At 34.6% G+C, this 10970-nt stretch overlaps 1 protein-coding gene across 1 annotated transcript; it reads left to right on the top strand.

Moving 5' to 3' along the window:
- Nucleotides 1-910: 910 nt before the first annotated feature.
- Nucleotides 911-4821, top strand: LOC121729666 (E3 ubiquitin-protein ligase RNF169-like). The gene is made up of 7 exons (XM_042118250.1): nt 911-1256; nt 1337-1466; nt 1553-1771; nt 2432-2597; nt 3304-3521; nt 3843-4038; nt 4311-4821. The coding sequence occupies exons 1-7, from the start codon at nt 914-916 to the stop codon at nt 4803-4805; spliced, it is 1767 nt and encodes a 588-aa protein (XP_041974184.1). The 5' UTR covers nt 911-913; the 3' UTR covers nt 4806-4821.
- The last annotated feature ends 6149 nt before the right edge of the window (nt 4822-10970 follow it).

The raw sequence follows: 10970 nt of genomic DNA on the forward strand, positions 1-10970 counted from the left end.
CAGCTCGAGATTGTTGCTCTATTCCGCTAGGTATATTAACTTTATGATCAAAAGGTGTTTTTTTTCTCTTTGTAGGGTAAATTACCAGTAGATTGGACAGTACCATTGGACAAAGCACAAAAACACCATAATATATTAATAATGTTGCTTTAAAAACTGCCTGTTTTTTAAAGTAAAAGAACGCCTGATTTTAAAAAGAAAAAACAGATAGATTCTAGTCGTAACTTCCCACACGCCAAGGCCTGCGAAGGGGCCCCGGGTGGGAAACCATGTCCAGGGGCTATACCCCTCTGCATGGGAAAATACCATTTTTTATAGTCTGTCAAGAAAGTCAAGAAATTAAAAAGTGGCAACATCGTAGTGTCATCCCTCTTTTCTTAGATTGATTCGAAAGGAATGACACTACGATGTTGCCACTTTTTAATTTCTTTACTTTCTTGACAGACTGTATATACTGTTTTACGGAAAAACTCCCGCGACAGAACGCGGGGGAAACCAAGAGCAACAGACCGTACCACGCCTAACCAGGCCACAATCGAACATCAGACGCAGCAGGTTAACCAAATGGCACGTGCGGGCCCCAAGGGAACGTACAGTCTGTCAAAAAAGTCATGAAATTAAAAAGTGGCAACATCGTAGTGTCATCCCTTTCAAATCAATCTAAGAAAAAAGGGATGACACTACGATTTTGCCACTTTTTAATTTCATGACTTTTTTGATAGACTGTAATAGATTCTAATTTATAAGCATCCCAAATATATAGTGTTTTTGTGCTCTGTCCAATGACTAGTACTGTCCAATCACTAGTCATGTTCACCCTATTTCTGTTTTTAACTAATGCCTAATGTTCTGATGAAAAAATTAGAAATCTATCATTTGTCAAAGTCATCTGTCATACTTGATACTATCAAAAATGGCGGCCAAGTCAAAGAAGCGGCTGTCCAAAATTGAAAATAAATTAACAAAATTAGATAATTTAGAACTTAAAGATATTATTTGCAGCATTTGTCAGTCAATTCTAATAGAGCCAGTTACGTTGCCATGTTACCATGATTTCTGTTTTCGTTGCTTTCATGGAAGTATCCAAAATAACGCTTTGTGTTGTCCTCTATGTCGCCTAAGAATAGGTTCTTGGCTGAGGACAGCAACAAAACAAAACAATTTAGTGAATAAACAACTATGGAATTTCATTAAAACTAAATTTTCAAATGATATAGATAAAAAGGTTAGAGGAGAGGAGTTAGACTTGCCTAATGGTAAAATATTTTTAAATGTTTGTTGTGTTGATTAATAAGTGGTTATTATAATTTATAATAATTTCTCTGTAATTTTGTAGAAACACCATTGCCTCGTATAAGTGAGCCTGGGGAAATTCGCCTAGAATACGAAGCCGAACTTAAAAGATTGAGAGAAGAAAGATTACGTCTTGAAGAAAAGCAAATTTTAGAAACACAACAACTTATAAGGTGGGATACATGTCCAATTCCTCATTAAAGTGGTTACTTTTTAGTCTTTGAGCTATTTTACATGAGAATATTTATTTTGATTGTAGAAAACTACACCAAGAAGAGGAGGAGGCTCATAAAAGATATTTGGAAAGATTAAAGCAAGATGAGTTACTGGCAAAACAGATACAAAAAGAGAATGACATAGATCCTATGGAATCAAGCTCAGATCCCAAAAGATTAAAAGATTCTAAAAAATGTAAGCTGAAGCCTATGAAAATTGACAGTTACTTGACTAAGTTAGGAGCTTCATGTTCTGTTTCAATGTGAGTATATTTGTTTCATCTATTATTACCATATTATACTCTCAGACGTCATTCTGTTCTTCTGTGTAATGTTTAAAATATTATATGATAGGAAAGAAAGAGTCCCCCATTGTATTCACTGTAGGGTTGCAGAAGACGTAATTCACTTATTGGTGGATTGTGGACAAAATCGTGATCTCAGAAGCCAGTTGTTCCCAGGAAATTTGTTTAGGGCAAATTAATATTATTTTGGCGTCGCCTCTTTCGCAAGAGGCCCGTACTTTAATCAGGTTACATATTTTATTGTTAATGAAGGGTTGTGTTGTTTAATTTTAAAACTAAATTAGTTTAAGCTATTCTGTAATTTTCCATCTTTTTGGTAAAAGGTAGCCCCGTGCGAGTTTATTACGCTAATTCTTCTCGCCAGGCTAGTTCCCAAACCGGTGGTAGGCCTCATGTAGACATTCTAAAAGTGTTAACTTTGTTAACCTTTTAGAAACAAATATTTTTGATTTTGAATAATACTATGAGGCTGGCATAGATGCCCAGTGCATTTATAAGCTCCATAAAAAAATTGAATAAAAAAAAATGTTTAAAATTAAATGCTGAACTACAGTTCATAGGATAAATAAATCAAGGTATGTGTGAGAATATAATAGGCATTTCTAAAATGTTTTACAGATCACAGTCAGCAGATGAAGAGAGTGCTAAGACAACTACAGAAATAAAAGATAACAATGTTTCTCCTGAGATGGTGCCAAATTACAGTAAACTCTTGAAAAACTATGTGGGAAAAAGCATAAGAACAGAAATGAATGTGTGGAATAAAGAAAATGGTAATAAAAAGGTGAGTTGAATAAATTCCGCAGAATTTATTAGTCAATAATAGACATGATGACTATTTATTTTCTAATCGGTAATTGAAAGACACTTAAAAAATAGAAACATCGTTGAAAGAATGACTCTGATAGCTTAAAAATTCACCAAGATATGACAATTCAAATATCTCATAAAAAAGACCTGCCTGAAATGCTCCATACAAAGTGCTACGAAAGTATGACGTCAGTCTTTCGTAGTTTGTACGCATCGGGAGACAACTTTGTTCGCCAGGTACATAAAATATTGCGTTTATGAAAGTGCTTTCATAACAAAAGTTGCTTTTAATTGCATAAGTTATCGAATTATATACAACTATTAAGAAATTTAATTGAAAAAAAATTCGACTTGAATATCCAACTTTGAAGGCGCATAACAAAAAAAAAATACAAATGCTATCAAGCTGAAATTTTGGGAACACTTATTTTTTACCGTGATTTCTTTATTTTATTAACAAAATTCGCTAATCTTAGACCTTGTCATCATTCCTATTATTGTATATTATATCTTATAGAAGATAAAAAGTCAATATTGTATATTTTTTCGAATATATAAACTATCAGGGACTCTTGAAAAGTATTTTATTGCATTTCTTTCAAAAACTTACAAAATTTTACTTTAAATTGCTTATACTTATGTAATTAAAAATATGCTCTATAGTCTATTATAACTTTCAGGGTGAACAAGTAACAGATAAGAAAGAAAAGTCAAATGAATTAAGCACTTCAAGAAATAAGAATGGTCTGCTTTCCCTACTTGTTTCCCTACCTCTCCCTCAAACAAGAATAGCAGAAGCCCACAAAATAAAGAAGAAAAACATTGAAACTGACAGTGTAGATTCAATGCAACAAGAGTTATGTTATTTTAAACCAATAGAAGGAAGCACTCCTATAAGGTAAAACGTTTATTAAATTATTAATATTGAACATATTAGGATACTATTTTACACCTGCAACTCCATTGTCCAGAGACCAGAAGTTAGTTTATTGAGTGGAAACCGTATTTACTATATCCGACTGTCACTGTCTGTTTCTCATAGTATCTCCATACCAAATTTTATCTGAATGTGTTCAGCCATATAAGTATGAAGAGGTAACAACAGTCAGACAGACACACTTTCGCATTTATAATAAGTGAGTAAATGAGTAATACAACATTTTCAGACTGTTGCTTGTATGCTGTGTGTTCAAAATTCATTTTATTATTATATTTTTAGCTTTGCCAGTAATAAGGATTTACCATTACGAATACCAAGCGTAAGACCGGAGCCCGATGAGAGCATTTCACCTAAAGTCATAACACCAACTCGAGATCAGTACTTGGAAGAGCTCTACAATTTAAGGAAATTGTCATTAGAGCTCAAACTTCCATCCGCATTTGTTATAGCTCCTAACATCTTGAAACCCAAGGAGGTAAGACATTATTACAGTACTACATATTCATATTTATTAAATAATAGCTGTCAGGGTGAACTTCATGTCACTTTAAAACCTTCCCTGGACTTCTATGAATATTTCAAGAATAAAATCAGCCCAATCCGTTCAGCCGTTCTCGAGTTTTGCGCTTAGCAACACATTCAGCGACTCATTTTTATATTATAGATAACTACTTTACACCATGAAGATGGATTTTTATATGACAATTGAACAATACTTTGTAACTAATATTAAAATGTTTTTTTCAGCAAAACATTAAATTAAGTCCAAAATCAAAATCTAAGAAAGGAGGTGTTATACCTAATTTAAAAGATAACAAATCTCAATACTCCTTAAGACGTACTAGATCTATGGGAAGCATAACAAAAGATAATGAGGTTACACCTAAAAAGAAAGGGAAGGAGAGAAAGGCATGTTCAGACAGGAAGCCATATCTAAGAAGTGATACGAGAAAGCCAAACAAAGCTTGTAGTCCTTTGGTGGTGGAGGAGTTTATGAACAATAATAAAATTAAATCGGCTGTGAAAAATTTGTCTAGTCCTTTGGAAAATTGTGATGTAAAATGTATAGTGCAAGAGCAACTGCGTATCGAAATGATGATTGAGCAGGAGCAAAAAGACCTAGAGCTTGCAAAAAAGATGGACGCCGAATGGAATGGACGGAGGCAGCCTCGACGAGCTGCAAACAAACGACAAATGACAATTAATTACGCACTTAGACCTGCAAAGAAATTAAAAGTATAGGGCTGCTTCTACCTCAGTTTGTGTAAGATTATTTATACCTGTTATCATTTGTAATGTAAAGCTGTTTTCTTAATACTGAATATATATGAAAATATTATTTTAATTTGAAAATTGTTCGCAAGATATTGAATCTTCGATAGCTAAACTCAGTTTGCAAAAGATTTACAGAGCATAAACATTTTGACATATACTTAGGTATTTTTGGTTATAAAATTGCAAATTATAGTCAGTCAAGAAAGTGAAGAAATTAAAAAGTGGCAACATTGTAGTGTCATCCCTTTTTTCTTAGATTGATTTGAAAGGGATGACACTACGATGTTGCCACTTTTTAATTTCTTCACTTTCTTGACGGACTGTACAATAATTATTATTTGACGTCATTTTCGTGATTCAAAGTGTTTGTCTCTATTGCTTAAACATAACATTTTGTTAGTTATTTGAAAAAAATTCAAATAAAATATTTATTTTTGAAAAAATACGCACATAGGGTTCTGTACCATTATGGAGCAAAATTAGGCCAAAAATTGTTTTTTGTATGGGAGCCCCCCTTAATTTTTTATTTTATTTTAATATTATTATTAAATATTAAAGTACACATATAATTAACGACTTTGAGAAAAATTCAAGCAACATGGCAACAGGTAGGCATTATTGATATAGAGCAAAAAAGGCCAAAAATCTCACGTTTGTTGTATGGGAGCCCTCCTTAAATATTAATTTTATTTGGTTTTTAGTATTTGTTGTTATAGCGGCAACAGATCACAATCTGAGAAAATTTAAGAATTCTATACAGACAGACGCGGACGGACAGACATCGAAGTCTCAGTAATAGGGTCTCGTTTTTACCCTTTAGGTACGGAACCCTCAAAAAAAGAATAAGAAATGATTACTGATTTTTTTTGCTGCTTTAAGGCTCTGTAAGTGCTTTTGACATTGTATAAAATATAAAGCTGCTGTTAAAATGCTACATAATCTCTTATAATTATTCAGTAGGAAATGGATGTTATATTAAGATATATCTCACCGATAATTCATAAGATGTTCTTAGGTGGTTTTAATAAACTAAATCTTAAATAACCATTGTCGTAACCAAGTTATAAAAAATGTAATCCTAAGATCCGACCGTAAAATTCTGCATGAATCGTTTTTTTCGATCAAATATATTTTAAAATAATCTTTAGAACGTATAGAATGGATTAATGTTGGGTTGCCTTGTTAAAAGTAGCCGCAAGTACCTCTAATGAAAAAAATGAGCAAAATGAAAGCCCGTAATACAAACTTGCGTGTATTCAATAGAAAAAAATAAGAGAATTAAGAAGGAATGACAGCATGGGCGTACCCAGGTTCTGGGCCTTGCCCCCCTCTCGGTACGCCCATGAATGACAGGACAATACACATAAAAATAAAAACGCCTGTTAAATAAAAATAGCAATCTTGCGAGTTCTCGACGTCCTCAGCCAGGCATAATAATTGTAGGCCTGAACATTTGTCATAAACAAAAGTGATGGCAACCCCAGTTTGCGGCTATCGTGCAACTGGCAACCATGGATATTCATGTATAAAATGCATAAAACTTTAATTTGGTATCAAAATTATTAAAAAAATCGATGCTTCAATTTTGATGAAGAACTATGTCTGTTTACGGGCTGGCAACCCTAGGTTGCGGCCGACTTAGAGCTGGCAACCATTCATACCTTATTTTCTCACGTCATTTTCTTTCAAATGACATAAAATTTACTGAAAAAAAATATACATGCAAATTATGCATTTATCTCATGAACATTCAACGTAATTAGAGGTACTTGCGGCTACTTTTGACTGTTTGACAAGGCAACCCAACATGAATACATTCTATACGTTCTAAAGATTATTTTAAAATATATTTGATCGAAAAAAACGATTCCTGCAGGAATTTACGGTCGGATCCAATACTATGTCATCTGTACCTTACTTTTCTGATTTTATTGATTATATTTTGTTACTTGTATTGGACCCCAAATAAGGAATTAAACTGAATAAAATATTAAATACCATTGTTCAATACAGTAAAGACACAGAATACTAAATAGTGAAATTTGTACAGCTAAAGACAGATCCGGTGTAAAACCTTATTGGCAAGGAATAAGGTGGAAAATTGGTTAGCAAGATCTGTCTTTGACTGTACAGATCAGCCTATACCATAAAGTTAATATACCTAGCGGGATTCCGCTAGGTATATGAACTTTACGGCCTATACTAAAGTCTAAGGGGGATATTAGATTATCATATATATTGGATCCGAGATCATTGAGACAATTATATTAGATAATGTAATATAGATGTCGCAGGCGGATTGTATATTTAGCCGTATTACATTACGGCTAGCCGTTTTAAAAAACGGCGCGGTTTTGTAATGCGGCGTGTCGACGTTTAGCCGGATTGAATGCGGCTGAATAAAAAACAGCCGGAATGCATTCGGCGCTATACGTTATTCAATACGGCTAGCCGTAATGTAATAAGGCTACAGACAATGACATAAGAAGTGTTTCTTATGTCATTGGTTAGATACTAGTCGCCTTTTTGACAGTTTTAGTTTCGTAATTCGTTTCTTAACACTCGTGGCGCTGCCCGTGTCACAGATTAATATATGAGAAGTAATTAATTACTTATGCCATTTAAAAATTTGGTTTGCAAGAAATAACAGCTAATAAATCATTTTGTCAGCATACAAAGATTTTGTTAGCAATAATTAAAATCAGGCTGCAATTCGTGTTCTGTAAATAATCATGACAATGGTCAGCAATTTAAACACATAACTGGCAGCGAGTTTTATTATGTACGGTATCTGCAAAATAAACAGTCACTCGGCAGAATAATTACTTAGTCGGCAAGATTATACATTCGGTCAGCAGAGAAAACATTTCAGTATTTTATTTCATTTCATTATTAATTTATTTATTTTATTAATTAATAAAGACTTAACAGAAGGCCTACTTACCACGGATACCGAAGCGGGGGGACGGGGGGGTGCAGCCCCCCTGAAACAAAAACAAACACATTCCAGAAAGTCCAAAAGTAGGTTAGGTTAGGTTAGAACTTAGACCACAACACAGAGGGAGCCGAGCGAGCGAAGCGAGCGTGCTGCGGCAGCAGCCGGCGACCGTCATAAAACAAAAGATAACTCCAGAATTTTTTGCTTATTCTCTGAGTGCTTACAAAAATTTAATGAAGGCCATTCATTGCAGCATTGTTTTATTTTGCAATCATGGTCACCCTATAACTTACATAGGACTACGATGCGGCTAAACGTGGGCCGCCTTATTGAAGAACGTATCGCAATTACAATCCGGCTAAACGTCAACACGCCGCATTACAAAACGGCGCCGTTTTTTAAAACGGCTAGCTGTAATGTAATGCGGCTAAATATACAATGTGCCTGCGACATAGACATATGATTCATTTCTTCCTTGATCATAGATTTTTGACATTTGCTGAGAGATTGGATCCAATACGGTCATAGAAATAGGTGTTGCCAGTTATTTAATATAAAAAAGAGTTTTTAATTTCTTGTTCGTTAATATGTTTCAAATAATGTAATGTAATTATTTTTTTAATTATATACTTGGATAATCTTGCTGAAATAAAAAAAAACAAGCCATATTAAAAATGACGATGTCTTTTGACAAATCGAATTCTCTGAGATCTAGTAACCCTGACGTCAATACCTGTCAGTGTTAGCGCTTTCCATTGGCTATTGAAACCACATATGACGTAAAATAGGATCAATGAAATATGATAATGTAATAAGCAGATATGATCAAATGATCATATATATTGGATCCTATATAATATGATCATAGAAATGATCCAATATAAATGATAATGTAATACCCCCCTAAGAATAATAACTATGTATTAGGGGGGTATTAGATTATCATATATATTGGATCCGAGATCATTGAGTCAATGATATTGGATAATGTAATATAGACATATGATTAATTTCTTTCTTGATCATAGATTTTTGACATTTGCTGAGAGATTGGATCCAATACGGTCATAGAAATAGGTGTTGCCAGTTATTTAATATAAAAAAGTTTTTAATTTCTTGTTCGTTAATATGTTTTAAATAATGTAATGTAATTATTTTTCTAATTATATAATTGGATAATCTTGCTGAAATAACAAAAAACAAGCCATATTTAAAATGACGATGTTTTTTGACAAATCGAATTCTCTGAGATCTAATAACCCTGACGTCAATACCTGTCAGCGTTAGCGCTCTCCATTGGCTATTGAAACCACATAATACATATGACGTAAAATAGGATCAATGAAAAATGATAATGTAATATGCAGATATGATCAAATGATCATATATATTGGATCCTATATATGATCATATATAAATGATAATGTAATACCCCCCTTAAACAAGTTTTATGACAACTTAATTGTTTTTAGTTTTACTGTTTTTATTGGTCGAAGGCCGCCTCCCCATGTAGACGAACGCGTTGGCCGACGCGTCGGCAGACGCGTTGGCAGTGCGCTTGCAACGGCGTTTGTGAGTAATCCACACATAGGAAGGTCGTTCAGTATGCTTTGGATCGCGCCAATGTGCGGACGGATTCAAAATGGATGTTGAGTCGCTAACAGCTGCAGCTGTATATTTATTCACAGCTTATAATTACTTTGTAAATGTGGACAAGAAAAAGTTTTTAAAGGGTATTCTCGAAATAAATAAATAAAAGGCGAGAAAACGTAACAAACAAAGAAATAAACTCACTTTTACATATTTTATAATATTAAAATAATTAATTTTTTTTATTACTAATTATTTACCTATTATATATAAATATTATTACTTATTACTTATTATAATTATCATGATTAATAATTAATAATATATATTTATTATTTATTAAATATTTAATTTATTTCGTTTTTAGTATAATATTTTGTTGTTATAGCGACAACAGATATAGGTACATAATCTGTGAAAATTTCAGAAATCTAGCTAAGTATAGCGGTTCTTGAGATACAACCTGGAGACAGACAGACGGACAGATAGATGGACAGACAGACAGACAGACAGACAGAAATGCAGACAGACGTTGAAGTCTTAGTAATAGGGTCCCGGTTTTTATGCGTTTACCCAACGGAAGGAACCCTAAAAACATCGTGAAAGTAGCATATCCAATAACCTTATTTTTTTTGCAACTTTTGATATGATTTTTGGTTCCAGGCAGTTTTTACTCTGATAGGGTCTATACAGACGGACCGCATGTCAACTGCAAGCCAACCGCAAATTGCAGTTCAAGTGCAGTTTGAATGCAGTTGACATGACTGCAATAGAACTGCAAACCAAATGCGCAGTCGGATTGCAGTTCTGTTGCAGTTGGCGTGCAGTCGTGTGAACCGCATACCGACTGCATCCAAACTGCACTGCTACTGATTCCATGCGCGGGAGAGCGGAGCGTGCGGGTGGGTGGGATAGTGCAGTTTGGATGCAGTCGGTATGCAGTTCACACGACTGCAGTCAACTGCAATCCGACTGCGCGTTTGGTTTGCAGTTCTATTGCAGTCGTGTCAACTGCATTCAAACTGCTCTTGAACTGCAATTTGCGGTTAGATTGCAGTTGAAATGTGGTCCGTCTGTATAGACCCATAGGGCCCAATAAATTTAAATGTTTTCTCGATACTCATATTGTTCGCCATTTCGTCAAGTTAGATGTTAATTCGCCACAAGAAGGAAACGTGCACTCTTCATCGCCGCTCCGGGCGAACTGATCGCGCGGCCTATGTGTGGATGGAGCGCGAAGCTTGCGACAAAATGTCCTTTGATCTTTTGCCGACATTTCCGACCCGCGCGGCAAGCTCGCAGACGCGTCGGCCAACGTCTAAATACCTACGGCCAACGCGCGAACGCCTGTTCTACACATTGGTCACACACGTCTGCAGACGCGTTGGCCAACGCGTTCGCCTATATCAAGTGCCGGCATTATAAGACTGGGTTGCACCAGAGGCGTGGGTAAAGTTAAAGTTAAATATGGCGTCCAAACACCCCATATTCTCATACGACATCTGTCAATTTTTCCGGTTATAGTTAAGGTTAAAGTTAAAGTTAGTTGGTGCAACCCAGTAAAGCATAAATTCTCTCGACGAGGTGTGTTGTAGTTAGGAAAT

Source organism: Aricia agestis, chromosome 8 (genome assembly GCF_905147365.1).
Source record: "Aricia agestis chromosome 8, ilAriAges1.1, whole genome shotgun sequence".
In the NCBI taxonomy this organism is placed as follows: domain Eukaryota; kingdom Metazoa; phylum Arthropoda; class Insecta; order Lepidoptera; family Lycaenidae; genus Aricia; species Aricia agestis.

Bases quoted from the DNA above. Each gene is read 5' to 3' on its own strand.
- LOC121729666 (XM_042118250.1), top strand. From the start codon at position 914: ATGGCGGCCAAGTCAAAGAAGCGGCTGTCCAAAATTGAAAATAAATTA. The intron at 1,467-1,552 runs GTGGGATACATG...TTTTGATTGTAG, and splicing joins GAAACACAACAACTTATAAG to AAAACTACACCAAGAAGAGG. The intron at 4,039-4,310 runs GTAAGACATTAT...TGTTTTTTTCAG, and splicing joins ACATCTTGAAACCCAAGGAG to CAAAACATTAAATTAAGTCC.